Source organism: Trematomus bernacchii, unplaced genomic scaffold (genome assembly GCF_902827165.1).
Source record: "Trematomus bernacchii unplaced genomic scaffold, fTreBer1.1, whole genome shotgun sequence".
In the NCBI taxonomy this organism is placed as follows: Eukaryota; Metazoa; Chordata; class Actinopteri; order Perciformes; family Nototheniidae; genus Trematomus; species Trematomus bernacchii.
Genome location: NW_022987727.1, coordinates 10,678,092 through 10,694,263, shown reverse-complemented (window position 1 = coordinate 10,694,263; position 16,172 = coordinate 10,678,092). Strand labels below are relative to the sequence as shown.

Below are 16,172 nucleotides of genomic sequence, written 5' to 3'. Positions count from 1 at the left end.
AATCATCATATTTGCAGACTGAGCCCTCCATGTTTGATAAAGCCTGAGTCACAGAGCCTGACCTGAGCCAGAGAAAACCATTATTGGGTTGATTCCCAGAAAAGAAAAGGAAAAGTGGCCAATGCATGGCACACTGCAAACTAAATAAACTACCCAGTATGAACTATTTTATAGCCCTTATTATAATCATTAGGTCCTTAAAGTTGTAAAATGCATGCAATACATACTTTTTCCGAAATAAGGTCCCATGGAGGTCTCCCGGAAAAGGAGGGACTTCGCCTCTCTATGTAGCTACAGACAGCAATGTGTATTTAAGGATGCCGTCTTTGCATGTATAGCCATTAGCCAAGTTTAAAGAATAACAAGATCTTGAAACATGGCTTGCGAATATGCTAGTAAATTGTATTTAGACGAGCTACAATAGGAAGACCTTTATATATTTGTTGGTGCTCACCAATAAGAGGCTCGGTTCCCGTGTAGCCATCCAGAGAGCTGCTGCGGTTCTCTGATGGCAGGGAGGGTTCAGGTGAAGTGTTCTCTAAACGCCGTGTGGACTTGATTACATCTATTGTTAAATGTGTCTCTGGCACTTCGGAGATCTGTCCTTGTCGGTTTTTGGAATCTTGCTCCGGCTGCGTAGATGTGCTCTCTGAAAGGCTTTCAGTTTCACCCTGCTGGTCTCTCAAGATAGTTATCAGAGTTACTGCTGTGGTGTTAAAAAGAAAAAGAGACTGATGTGGAGTAAAGAAAATCTAATAAAAGTGGGACATGCATATATAGGAAAAAAAGACACATAATAGACTAATGAGAAGAGGTGGAATTGAAGGGGTGGAGAGGGTTTGAGACTTGTGTTACAACTCACTGACCGTCATTCTCGCTGTTTGTTTCTATCCTCTGGTATACAGCATCTTCGATTCATAAATTCATAAAAATGTTTATAAATGCTACAAACATTTTAAATCACCTGCAAATGTGAATAAACACTTTCAAATGTACAAGAGACAGATATTTTACCATGAAAAACCTACAAGTACTATTCAAGTTATACCAGGTTCTGGTTAGCTGGTGACAAAAGTCATATATAACATTTTGATTGGTTGTCATTTTAGTTAAGCTGTGTATTAGAAAGAGAAACTCACCCTTTTGTTGTGCAGTAAAGCTGGTTTGCCAGTCCAGTTTAGGATCTTTCTTGAGGTCTTTAACCTCTTAAGCACGGCGGTCCCCCCATTGGACCCCTCCCACCTTTTTGTTTTCGAGATAATGTCTCAGGGCTTCTTAACATTTATGAAACTATTAATTTGTAGCACCAGATTCACAGAAAAGAAAAGGAAAAGTGGCCAATGCATGGCACACTGCAAACTTTACAAATGCTTGCTCTGACCTCAAGGTCAACCAGTGTTCTGTCAAGAGACTGTACTCCATTTTCACTTCATTAATAGCAGATGGCAGCTCAGCCTGTTGTTTTCCCCCTGAGCTGTTTACAGCTAATGAAATAGCTCACAGCTGCATCCCTTTTATGCTACTTTGCATAGGTATTGCGTGCAAAAAAAACAACACACATCAACTGGGTTTTGTTTCTTTAAGTCTCTGTGGTCGCATATACATTTCATGATGAGAAACAGAACAGGCTAGATCTTTTTAATATTTATCAGCGTTCCATTATAATTCTGCAGATAGTGAGCAGTCAGGGCTCAGACTCCAGAGAATGTGCATGTGCAGTGGTTCTAACCGGTGGGCTAGCTGGCAGGCGTGCAGTCGGACACACTAGATGTATTCATAAATAATTCTCTCACTGTAGCTGCCTGCTACAGCCGGCGGGCACCATGAGCTAAACAGACCATCGACTTAAAAAACTACCCCATTCAAGACGAGTTGAGAGGGTCCGAGAGACTACGTCCTACCCTCTTCATCCCCCTAAATCTGTTTTTCCCTAAATATGCTCCTTTTTCTCTCACTGTTTTGTTAGTTTTCTTACTTATTCTTGTCTTTCTTCATATCAAAGCTAAATAAGTCAGCAGTCCCATGACGGAGCTTGTTATTGTGCATTCTGCTTTATCGTCACACCAAACTGGGACACGGTTGGAATATTCAGGGTCAGAGGACAGCGGGTCCAGCTTCTGGCTTTGGCTCAGGCCCCCATGTTTCAGAAAAGTTTAATTTAGACACCGCTGTGGCACAAGGCAGCAAATGAAAATGTAAAAAAATGACTTAGTGGCAACCATTAAAGAGAATAATGAGCTTCAAAAGCTGAATAATTAAATTCATTTTTCTTTTCATTCTGGTTACATTTTTTAAATCAAGCTCGATTACAACAGTAATGGAGTATCAAAAATAATTGTTGAAACTCTGTTGTAAATGTCAACCCTTCCTAATCAAAAAAACTAAAGTATAGTTTATAAATACACTTCAAGTACCGTACGCTAAAGTCTGTTTAAGATTAATATTAATTATATTACAGAACTGTAATAGGTCAGTTGGTATTGTTTGGGATACGAACATTTACCTTTTTTACTGCTAGGTAGTTAAATCAATAATAAGAAAATCTAATTACATTTTTGTTAATTTGTATAGTGTATTATATAAATAGTCTAAATCTGCAGAATAGCAACTTTATGTATCAAATAAATCTAGTGAACTAAAAATTATAATTTGTTCCTCGTAAACCTAGTGGAGTATACGTATACTTAAGTGGATTAGCGACAGATTTTATTTATTTATTTTTGGAGAAATTAGAATTCCTAGAAAAAAGTCAGAACATGAAAAAAAAGTCAGAATTAAAAAAATCACTGTTGGTAAGATCCAAAAAATAAAGTTCACATGTGGCACTGATAGTCTTCCGTAGAGTTTATTTGGAAAGTAGCTGTAAATAACAAAATATCAATTAAACTACAAAAAAAGGCCGTTCATAGCACAAATTGTGCAGACTATAGTGCAGTCCTTGAGTGAATGTACTCAAATTATTACACATTCACATGGTAAGCATCCTCTGCACCATGTATTACATGTGCTACTGTGGCTTTAAACCAGGGGTGGGGAACCTTTTTCCTCTCAAGGGCCATTTCAATTTTTACAACATCCTCCGAGGGCCGTACAAATGATTGAACTCAACCTCTGCTTAAAAAAACTAAAATCACAGCCCATTATTTTCGCCTTTCTTTCATGCTGTGCAAAGAAAAAGCAACCTCTTAATCTAGATATCTTACCATGACTCGCGCATGCATTCACGTGCACGGTTGTGGAATGACCACCAAAACAGTATTTAAGTACTGTAGGAGGTGGATCTAACCTCCTCTAGGGGGGTCCGGAAGGCATGCTCCCCCGGGAAGATTTTTTTTTAAATGTTGAAGTTAAAAGCATCAATCTGGTGCACTTTGAGAGCAACATTAGGAAATCTATGGATACATCTCTCAACATCCATATGAAACAGAACTGTAAGCAGATTTTATTTTTCTTTATGGATATTTTACAAATCACTCCCCTTTCAAACTGTATTCCTTGTTTATTAATAACAACTTTTTTTTTACTGTCATATAGTATTTTATACCTGTTTACTTTATTCTCTTATTTTTTTAGAACTATAATGATCATATAAAGATGTGCCTTTACCTCTCTGGTTGTAGAAAAAGCTTCTTATATTCGTTAGTATAGCTAGCTAACCAGATGCTAATAACAACAATGTTATTGACTGTATGATCAGTATGACAGATGAACAGATCGCCACTGGGCTTTCAACTAAAGACACAGCCACGCAAAAACTGCGGCATGTGTACGGCTCCTTATGGGTACTGCAATTGTCAGCACTACACCCCTGTCAGACCAGACATATACCACGTGATGACACGTTAGGCTCGTGTTGTGTTCAAGGAAACTGTCCTTGGTCAGGAAAAACAGGCACTCGCTTGTTTAATTCTTTTGCGGTCTAGATTTCTTTAAAAAATAAATGTTGCGTGTGTTTATAAATTACCTCGAGGGCCGTATCAAAATGGTCTCGCGGACCGTATACGGCCCGGAGGTCGGAGGTTCCCCACCACTGCTTTAACTGATGGAGGTGGATGTAAGTGTGTCACTTTGGTTTGGTCATAATTGTGATTCATACACTTGTTATCTGAGGATATGTGCTCATATCACAGAACAGGATCCTCTTACATGTACCTGTAACATTATTTGTTCTCGCCGCACGGTGACAAAGATCACAGTCGATTTCCATGTCCTGGTGCAACTATGAGCATGATGTCGTTACAGTATCTCGGGCTGAGAGTCAATCACTAAAAGTTGAATTAAAATGTGCTGGGAGTAGCCAACATCATCTATGTCTCCTTTTCCCTTTCCTCATCTTTCTTTCAGTCTTCTTTTTTTCACCGTTCTGTGTTATTTCTTCTTCTCTCATTTTTCTTCATCTCTTTCAACTTACTCATATACTTCAGAAAATTATGATGACACAGCAGTGAAGCCCCTTTTGTGCCCCAAACTCACGTTCGGTTCCTCCTTTCCTTCTTGTTCACTCTACTTTTAAACATCCACTTAATTCTTTTTGTCCAATTTCTTTCTTCTTTTGTGACGGTTGAGTCAAATGTTCTTTCACCACACCCAGTTTCGTCTCAATAGAGTTTTAAATGGGGGGGAAACAAAAGAAAGGCACAATCTTTAACAAGTTCTAACCTTGAATATGGCATAGAAATTAAATAAATGATGAAAGGGAAAATTATGTGGGAGTCAGATTTGGAACATTATTCTCAATTATACCACAAAAAACAAGGTCTAATAATATTTAAAGAAGTTATTCAAACCAATTGTTCCTTTAAAATATGTAACAGACATATTTTATTACCTAAGATTACATCTTCTTCACTTGTTTTTGATTAAAACTAAATATGTTCCGTTGTTATTAGATAGAGATAGAGATGAAAGTCCAATAACTTGTGCACATTTTTTTTTTTTTATTGCTTTAACCGTCTCCTTTATGCGTTATTAGTGTACCCGGTAGAGTTGTTCATCTTATGGAGGCTTTCTAAGCCGGCCCTGTTTTTTTGTAATGTTGTTCACAAGGACGCACAAACATCCATGCGAGTAAACACATTCCTATTTAAGGTTTAATATGAAAAGCTTTTTCCCAGAAGACAAGTGCTGCAATGTGCCAGTGTTTTTCAATCCACCTGTTTTGATGCGCAATTTGTATTTTTGCAGGAATGTAAAAGAAAATAAATTAACTATATTAAGGAAGTAAACAAAGGAATCCAAAGGAGGGGTTAGTGTGTGGGAGAGAAACTCCCTATGGAGGGAACTTTGGGGGTTTTATCCTTTGCAGACCATTTATATGACCAAAACTCTATATAACACACTATAGGAAACAAACTGTTCCTTGAAATGTACTATACATTCGGATTGGAAGTAAGAAAGTGTACCAGAATACACAATACAAGGACCCTGAAAGTGAACCAGCTAAATTGAATTAATTCGTTATTTTTGTATTCATGCATCTGATATTTAAAGTGTGATATGTCAACATGTAAAAAATATCTATTTAACGTATTGATACTAACACGAAACCTCTTGTTAGCACATTCAAATGCAGAAAATGTAGGATTTCTAGACAAGTGTCGTTTGAAAAAGTTACATGATTAAAGAAAAGCGATAACATTTGGCCTGAAGACGAAGGTAATTGGATAAAATTAATTTGTGTTGGTTAAAAAATATAGAAATCATTTGAATGCACTCAAAGATTTTAAAGCTGCAGCTCTACTTGGTTGGGTATGACAATTAGCTTAGCTAACGTAGGCTAACAAACCTTAGGCACAAATATCTGTTTAGCTGACATTGCTGACTCAATGTATACGTAAACATAGGGGTTGCTGCTTTAAAGTGATCATCCCGTTTCAAACACACATTCGCACAATTTCTGCTTATGGTTCAATATCCTGGGCTGAAAATCTATATTTGGACCACTCTATTGTTATCATCTCTGAGGTGCCCTTAAGCTGGGCACTTTACCTCCAACTGCTCAAGTGGAGCTCTTCAGTATCAAAAATAGATTGGGTACAAATGCATGCAGCTGCCTACATGTATTAGAGAAGAGCATTCTACCTTTGAAAACGTGAGCAATTTAACCTATTTTTACAGACCAATACGGTAGGAGAGGAGGGCTTTATGTCTGATTAACATAAAAAGCATATAAAACATATAATGCTCTTATATTTCAATTAATAAGAGCTGATAACAGGCCTTATATGTGTTTGAAAAGTTGTAAAATCACAGGATCTAGGTGTCTGAATTGAACTCACGGTGTTTTTTGTTAAATGTGAATGTAAGAAAAATGTCAAAAAGTAAGGAAAATAATGCATAAAGTAAAATAGACCTCACAAAATATTTCCTTTTTTCAGAAAAGTAAGTGCAGGACTGCATTTGTGAGCTTGTTAATATGACAATATGCATGCTTGGCTGTCACCTATCACAATAACAGCTTGTAGCTATGAATGGCATGGCAATTGTATTATTTATGTCTTGCCACAATTAACCTCTTTTTCAATCATTCTCTCTGTCTCTCTCCCAGTGGGATTCCGGGGAAGAAGTGTGGAGTCATTATCTTTACCGCGGAGGAGCTCAGTAACTGCAGGGTCAGTACACACACACACTTACACACACTCATCATGCACACAATCGAAGCGCTGTTGGAATATTCTCATATCGTCTGCATTTTTTTATATGCCCTGATACTGTTGTTGTAATAGCTTGCAATCGGTTCCCCCCTACACACAAACACACCCACGCACAAACACACAGATGATATTTAATGATGGGCCAATCTCTTGCAAAATCAGATCATAAAATGTAACCAATATGCACGAGTTTAATGTGTAAATCTCTGCATTGGGAACTCCACAATCCCAAAGTATTATTTTCAGTGTTTAGATCTGATTCAAATGTGTTTAAAATTAACTTACAAGATGGTTTACATTTATATATTACTACGAAACAGTTAGATACTAACAGGATGTCCTCTGTGTTGTGTGTGTGATGTGTACGTGTGTGTCTCTGTTTGTGCACTCCAGAGATCATTATGTGCTTACCCTGGTTGTGTTTTACCATCGTTATTGTGTGTGTGTGTGTGTGTGTGTGTGTGTGTGTGTGTGTGTGTGTGTGTGTGTGTGTGTGTGTGTGTGTGTGTGTGTGTGTGTGTGTGTGTGTGTGTGTGTGTGTGTGTGTGTGTGTGTGTGTGTGTGTGTGTGTGTGTGTGTGTGTGTGTGTGTGTGTGTGTGTGTGTGTGTGTGTGTGTGTGTGTGTGTGTGTGTGTGTGTGTGTGTGTGTGTGTGTGTGTGTGTGTGTGTGTCAGTACACTGACAACCCCAATCTGTCAATGACAAGCTTAAGATTCCTATGATGGCTTCCTACTGGAGGCAATAACTAAATGGCCTCATTCGGTGCAATCTATCCATCTGTCTATCTATTCATTTCCATCTATTCAATATCAATCAATAAGGATTGAGCAATATGTTAAAATGGCCACCATTAGCCTGGGTTTTTGTGCATGTCCACTGTAGTTTAAGTGGGAAATAAAACGAAATAGACAACCAAAAACCTGCTGGTTATTCTTTTCACTATTCCAACAATTTAAAGCATTAAATTAACAATAAAATCAAAAATACCCCCCTAAAAAGCCTCAACCGGCGATGTACTCAACGTGCAGGCATTACAAAAGCAGTGATTACATTATTTTTCATTAGCTGCTGTTACCATTCATTCATATTCCCAACGCCTTTCTGACTATATTACAGACAATTCATAATAAAAATCCTTTTCTCCCAAGTGTGTGATGTAAAAGAAACGCTGGAATGCAATCACTACAATCCATGCATGCTAGGTTTATTAAACAACAAGTCCTTCAACTCATACGACCAAATAGGTCGATTGTTCAAGCGCTTATTACGACCTATAATCACGTTTTAAAGTTATGGTGGATCATAAATATATCAGCAATTAAACAACATCTTCAATTTCTCTTCACACAATACGTCTCCTTGCAGTATCAACACTAATTCGGCTGACTTTTATATTTGATCCAATTGGTAGATAGGTTATATTTACACCATAACGGTGCACAGCTGATAGAAAAGGACTTGTAGTTTTTAAAAGATATTACTGATTTTCTTTGAATTAAAGAATGTAAATACTGAGTTGAGAGAATAGTCAGGGGTTTTGGGTGATGGGAGACATATCTATGGAATCAGAATTTCAATAGCTTACCATTAAATGACAGATATACCTTTGTGTCTGTGATGTTTAACAAATCAGATATTAATGTGTAGAACCAATATGTGACCCGCTCTATTTTTTCGGGGTTCGGGTGTTTTGTTTGATTTTAAATAAACAAAGTCTTGGCTTTCAGAATATGAAACTTTTATTTCCAAAATCACACGATAAATACATGTTTGAAGCTCGCAATCTGCTCTTCCGCAGCGCCGCACCCCCTCCCTCCGGCTGAAATTATGAATGTAAGGCATATAGTAATCATAGATAACACGGCAGGGTCCGTTACAGTTTGTTTTCATCTGATTTCAAATAAACAAAGTCTTGGCTTTCAGAATATTAAACTTGTTTCGGCAAATGTAGATGATAAATACAACTTTGAAGCTTGTAACGGCATAATTACAAGCGGAGAACGGAGTAATTTAACGTCACAGCAGTTATAACAACAGCCGGTGTTTATCGAGAGTGTTTTCCCCGGGACACAAACACAATATACACAAACGCAAAAATACACAAACACACACACACACATACACACACACACTCGCGAGCTTCCCCCAGACCTGTAATCCAAACGGAAATATTTTCCCTCCGGACTATTTTGATAATTTGCTCCGCTAATAATCAATCAGATCGATGGATTCCAGAGAAGAGGAAACTTTGAAGGCCTTTTTCTCAAAATGATGACTCGGTGACAGTCATTATATAATGTGACATATTTTGCTTAAAGGGCCCATGTCATGGCCATTTCCACTGATCATAATTACATTGTTGAGGTATACTAAAATAGATTTATACTGTGCAATTTTCCAAACTCACATTGGTTTCGCATACAGCATCTCTGTCAAGCATGTGTATTCAGCAGTATTCACTTTCTCCACTAAACGACTCGTTGGAGCTCTTGCCCCCCCCTCCCTGTGAGCCTAGTGTGCTCCGATTGGTCAGCTCGGCCACTCGTTCTGATTAGTCAACCACCAGAGAGGCTGCGCCCATGTCAGTGCTTTTCCCGGCTGCTCTCAGCGTAACATCAGTCTTATCATGGCGTCGGTACAGCGGTATATTTTATATACATATATATTTTTAACTGTTGTTATAGAAGAGTGTGACGGCCCCAGGGCCTTTGTCTTACGATGGGGTGGAGCTGAAGAGGGTAATCAGCGCGATCACGGACACCTCCGGACACTACGGCCCCAGTCTCTCTCCAAAGCGGCTGCAGGAAGACTAACTCTGCGATCCTCTCAACCACCTATCTTTGCATTTACCACAATAAATGTGCCGTGGTTTTGTAAACTCGTGTATGTCTCCTTGTCTTTCCGTTGTGGCCTACGAGCCGCTCATAACAAAGAGTAAGTTATTTTTACCCGTTATAAACTACTACTGTTTGATGAGAAATCAAATCATGGTTTGCTATATATGAATTCAGGGAAGAAAGGATAGGCCTACTAAGTATTTCCATTAAACTTTATTTTTAGAAATGTACAAAATGAACATAAATATACATATATACACGGTATATCATCCATTCCTCCTCCTCTTGCCTGCGCACAGCCGGTGCGGTGCGGTGCCTTTTAGCACGACGCCTCAGTAGTAGTAGAATCCCTTCCCCGTCATGGATTGTCCGCCAGGATCTGGCTGGACGAAATCAAATGCAAATCACAAAATATTAGAGAAACTTAGTTGTTTTAGATTCGTTAGTAGTAGTTGTGTAATGAACAGCTTGCCTGCTAATATGCTAACCTAGCTTTGTTTACCTTGGTAGCTAACACGATATGAACGTTAGCTTGGAGGAAAGGCAACTATAATGCAGTGTAATAAAACTACTATGAACAAAAGCTAGTGGTTCATATTAGGCTAGCAATAACGTGTTTATAATTGCAATCGTATACGGGTATTCTGCTACCATACAATGTAACTTGCATGAATACATTGTTTTGCGCTAGCATACAGCTAGCCTCGTTAGCTACATGCAGTATATGTACGGTCACAATGTACGGTAAACCGGAGTATACTGTATGAGTATTCCGTGTGTGACTGCAGACATTCTCCTGCCATGACAAACATGTAAGGCCATCTGCTGACATTGTAGTTGATATATTTAAACGCTAGCAACGTAGCATCACAAAAATGTTTTTCTGACCAAAACTAGCTCAAGCTCCGTGTGTTAGATCGCTACGCCAGCTATAATGTAATTACGTTTCGCGACTGACCGGCAAATCACCCGCAGTATACTGTCAATAGGTATTTTGTGTGTGAATGCAGACATTCTCCTGCTATGAGATACATGTATGCAAGGCCATCTGCTGATATTAGAGTTGATATATGGAAACTCTAGCAACTTAGTTAGCACAGTTAGCACTGTGTCAATGGCTTAGCAGTCCAACACAGTTTACACATTTAAACAGTCTTGTTTGATAAATACACAAATAACAATGCAAACTTACAGGTTGTATACCCAGATCTTCCCCTGCTCCAAACGGTCCAAACAAGCTGTGCATATCCGGCCTCAAACTGGGCAATGTTTTGGAAGCTTTCGTCTGTGAAATGCCGGTTCTTCGAACCTCTGGAGGAGGAACACGCCGCTGCTGGTGTGGCCATAGCTCTTCGGGATTGGTCCATTTCGTTGCGGGTACCGCATGACATCAGGCGGTACCCGGAACTAAATGGAAGACTCAAATGGGCAGTGACGTATCTCCAACGAGGCGTTTTGGGGAGGTATTTTCTGTGTTAGAGTTTTACTCGCTACAGGGTGTACTTTGAGGGTTTTGACTCTGCACACCGTTTACATGCATAAAAACCTTCATAACACACAAGGGGACGGGTAATAACCGGAAAAGCATGACATGGGAGCTTTAATATTTGGAGTACAAAAACAATCCTGATATCATTAGAAAGCTAGGAATCTCCTCTTTACAACAGTGTATACAACTCAAAATGTGTCTCCGGGTCAATGCGACTGATTTCGATAGAGCAGGTCACATATGTGAAATAATATAGCAATATCCTGTAAAATTATGTGAAAACATGAATAAAACTACACATCTTCAGATGTTATACATACATAAGTGTCCTACACTAATAATACAAAGTTATTATGGCATTGTATGCTGTGTGTTATTTGTAACATCTTCAGAAACTACCTTTCCAACTACTCTTGCAGTCGACTGTTACAGGTCATTCCGTTCGAGTCCAGTTTTGGATAGTCTGCCGTGGTTTCATTCCATTTCAAAGAGCTCTGCGTAACCTTGGTGCACTGCCACTCCAACTCCAACATCCAATCACAGAGCTTGAGGACTAATCACAGGGTTTGTCAAGCAAAGCGGATGTTGTAGTCCCAAACGATAGCTGAGGATTATGGGTAGTGTAGTGTCTTCGGCCATCCTAAACTGAGAAAAAACGTTTTGTTTCTTCAAATCGAAGGTTAAAAACACAAAAGCATTGTACACAATTTAAACCAATCAATATTGTGTAATTAACAAGGATAAACTGATGTTTTTTAGTGGATGAGTAATGCAGATATATCACTGTGAAATCATTTGACAGTGAGGGCAATACTTCCGGTTTTATTATGAAAACTTTGAGACCGGAAATACTGTTTTCACCCCGTGAGGGTTGACGCCAACTTTACATGGACGCTGTGGGGAAAGACGAGACCTCAAATCATCTTCGTAATATCTCTCAAACTATAGATCCTACACATCCACTGGACGTGGATTCTAAAAGTACAATATACACTTCTCGCTAGAAATCTAATCAAAAAGCATTTTAACCTGTTACGCACCATCCGCCCGGTACCGGGCGGATAAACGTTTCATTTGCAAGAAACAACGTCTAAGGGATCTTAATATTTAATAAACTATGAATGTTTTATATCCATGTAACGGGAAGAAACTCAGCTAACTGATCTTTTTAATTTTTTTTTCCAAAAAAACCCCACAATGCTAGCACTCAGCCTCTGAATTACCCACCAGCGAAATAATTTAACCTAAAACGGCACTTAAACTCACAATAACTCCCTTATTACTTATCCTAGATGCACAGCCAACCACTCGTTTATGGTGTCCTGGAGACACAGAATCTGTGTAAAAAACCTCAACACTCGGTGATAAACATTTGCGACGCTATAAACGAAAGCGTACATCATAACATGTGGAGCTAGGTAGCTAGAAACGCTAACATGGCTTACCTTGGTCAAAACTGGTCTTCAATGGCATTAAAACGATAAAAAAACGATGCTGCAGTTAATCCATAGGTTCATCCAATGTATCTGTGCCCTCTTTAAAATTATTTCTGATAATCCATAAGCAATAAAACTGCTTTTTCGTTTCCAAATGTCAGAGCTAGAATGTAGCTCCACTCTGCTTTACATTTACATGCGCGCAGCCCCCACCTTTTCTCTTCACAATGTGTGTGTGTGTGAGCCTCCCCCTTCGATTCTATTGGCTCTAACGGTCAGAAAGAGGTGTCAACCATCAAAATCGAGCAAGGGGGGCCAGAGATATGGAAAAAAAAACATTTTCACCCAAATCACCTCAGAGGTGGGGTGGTTTTGGCTAAACCTCTCTAAAAAGGTCAAATGTCACTTGTTTTGCATCAATCTTGATACAGGGTACTTATTATATGTTGTACTTTGGATTCCTAAAGCTTTTAGTCACTAACCCATCATCCAAGGGTAGTTTTCACTATCTGTAAAAAATAATTTTTGGACGGACACTATAATTTACAGTTTTTTACTATGTAAAATCTGAATTTTCTTTAAAATAAAAAACATTTATATTGATTCTGAGACTTCTACATCCAACTCACAAATGTAACCTTGCTTTGATAAAAGAAATTATTCATATAACCCTTTTAGAAGTTAAGTTGTAGTCATTTGTTTTGGGCATGTCATTTTCGAGCCTGAAACATGAAAAACAGGCTTGGTGCTTAACAGGTTAATGGCCAAACTATCCTACAATTTAGGATTTTCCAGAGAGGGTTATTAGTGAATATACGACCCTCCGGAGCGTTTGCAATCAACGGGAGCATATGCCGCAAATTGTTGTTTCTTACACGACCACTAGAGGTGCTAAACTTTAAAACGTGACTAGGTCGTAATAAGCTGCTGAACAATCTACCTATTTGGTCGTTTTTTGGAGGAGGACAGGCTGTTATTAAACCATTATGACTGCTAGCTTTTGTGTTTCTGATTCACCTTTGCATTGCCTTAATGTATTCCTAATAGCAATTGCTTTACTTCATTTCATTTGAAACCTTTATTTATCCAGGTTTATCCCATTGAGATCATTGATCTCTTTTTCAAGGGAGACCTGCTCAAGTAGGTTCCACATGAAACATTAAAACATAAACATAACAACAAAAAGGACATCATACAGCATCATTACAGGGATTACAATTTACATAACTATCCACATGAACAGGTACCAACAGCTTCCGATTGAGTAGCATCCAACCGAGCTTTAAAAACATTTAGTGGCACCAGATTGCTCAGTTTCCATTTCAATTGCAGACTATTCCAAGACAGTGGAGCTGCGCATCTAAATGCTATCTTCCCTAAGACAGTCCTAGCAGTTGGCACATTTAATAAAACCACAGCATGCGATCTCAGGCAGTATCCACTTAGAATTCGCCGTGAGATCAGGGAGCAGATGTAGGATGGAAGTTTCCCTAACATGGCTTTGTATATAAAAATGTACCAGTGACTGAGCCTCCGGACAGTTAGCGAAGGCAAACCAGCCCTTGCATACAGGGTACAGTGATGGGTTAATGCTTTACAGTTTGTCACAAATCTCAGTGCACTGTGATGCGCAGCATCTAACTTGACCAGGCAATTGGCAGGTGCATTCATATAAACATTCAAAGAGAGTCTCAGTTCTATGATTGTTGGGGCAGTGTCCCTTGAAAACCTATACTCCCAAGAAATGAGTTCCTGAAGAAAACAAATTGCTGATTTAGAAATGAAATTGCATCAGAATGACTATATTGATGTTCAACTAAAACGGTTCGTCTCCTCTCTCAGGATATTGCTACCATGCAGTTGTGTGCCAACAAGCTGGACAAAAAAGACTTTTTTGGCAAGTCGGACCCCTTCTTGGTTTTCTACCGGAGTAACGAGGACGGAACGTGAGTCTTTTACCTATGTCTTTCAAATTATACCACCAACTGTTACACCAAGGAGATATATGTTTTATTCACGTTTTAGTAATAACATACAAATGTAATAACACAGTTTGTATATAGGATTTAAAAGAAGGGCATTTGGCACCCATTAATTTAAACATTGGTTTGTGTTTTGTAGCCGTATGTTTAGCATTTTAGCATCTTGTTTTTCTTGAATTCAGAAATGACTATATTTGGACAAGTTGATGGAAATTACTAGGCCTGTATTCTGATTGACAGAACGGCATGGTAGAACGGCATGGTGCTGTATTATCTATTTTACTGTAAATGGGACCATCATTTACAAAAATGAACATTATGCTATATCGTAGACTTGAAACAAGAGATTGCATCCATAAAATTGTCAGAAATCTTTTATCGAGGTAATAAATTAAGTAAAAGGAAGGCTAACTATCTCATAGACTTCTATACAAACAGTCTTTTTTTGTGATTAGTGGGTTTGTCCCCTCCTGGCTAATAGTTAGAATGTAAGTTTAAGGCAGATCATCCGCATTGGTTTCACTTTTCAGATCTCAGGCTCTTCTTTTATGGTTGTTTTCATGGTTCTAAAGAATACACACTGTTTTTTTATGTATTTAATGTTTAAGATAAGACATCTGACATTGAAGCCTGACATAAGTAATTTTTTTTTTAAAGACCCTTCAAACCAACATCTGAACCTCCTCATATTTCACTTACCTCTCCAGTTTTAATGGAAAGAAATCTTGCAATAAATGTGATTCTGATTTATTTTTTCCTACTGTTAAAACCTCTTGTTCCCACGATTCATTTACAGTTTGAATTGGACTTTTCATGTTTTAAAAGTGGGCTTAGGATAGAAATCATACCTATCATAAAGCATATAGTACTTTATTCTTCCATGAGAGTATTCCAGAAAGCTGAAACCATAAACTTTGCAGTTTCATTACCTTCGAAGCAGTCCAAAAATGTGATTTTCCCTAAAAATCTTTAAATCCACACGCCCAAAGAACAGTTTGTTCATCCTTTGTTATAAGATTTAATTGCATGCTACCAGCCACTTATCCTCGGGTGGATACAAGTATTACTATTAAGGGACTGCTGTTCAGAGCGCAGCATCTCTGTAGATTCATTGGTACCGCTCGGTGAAAACCGGCAGCAGCTGAGGTCTCATTGGGAAGCCCGATTGAGGGTAAAGCGAGACGTTGCCAGACAGCCCTCAAACAATGTTTTGGACAAAGAAAGGAAAGCAATTGTGAGCTTTTTTTGAGTGACGATTAAAGGTGGGGTAGGTAAGTTTGAGAAACCGGCTCGAGATACACTTTTTGTTATATTCCATGGAATGCTCTTAACATCCAGATAGCAATGAATATCTTAAGTGCTTTGACAAAAAATCCATAAAAAAATGTCATCTGTGGAAGCCGTAGTACTGTAAAAAGCACGACCAATCATTTTAGCCGGCCCGGCCAAAATAACTGGATGGCCTACCTGCCTGTCAGCCTTCCATCTGTGCACCAATTTATCTCGTGCCCTCATTGGTCATGTGCACGTTGGTGTGTGTTGGAGGAGGGGCTCTGTAAGGAAGTGGCAGATTTTTTCCGGTTGTGTATTTTCAAATTCTAGCGCACTCGAGCTGGTTTCTCCAAAATTACCTACCCCACCTTTAAGTGCAAATAATATCTTGTGTTGCATCTGTTCTCTGTTGTTTTCCATAAAAATCAACTTTTCTTTGTATGACACCAGCCTCTGAGGCTTATCCCAACCTTTAATGTTATTACCACCTTCTGCTGCTCTGC

The 16,172-nt window shown here is 38.6% G+C and overlaps 1 protein-coding gene across 4 annotated transcripts in view; it reads left to right on the top strand.

The window, feature by feature from the left end:
- Positions 1–16,172, top strand: part of LOC117494541 (copine-9-like) — a 120,528-nt gene that overhangs the window by 66,891 nt on the left and 37,465 nt on the right. For all 4 annotated transcript variants that reach the window (XM_034145510.1, XM_034145511.1, XM_034145513.1 and 1 more), the window contains 2 exons: positions 6,548–6,611; positions 14,258–14,361. In XM_034145510.1, the coding sequence (XP_034001401.1) occupies positions 6,548–6,611; positions 14,258–14,361 (168 nt within the window). The remainder of the gene's footprint in view (positions 1–6,547; positions 6,612–14,257; positions 14,362–16,172) is intronic.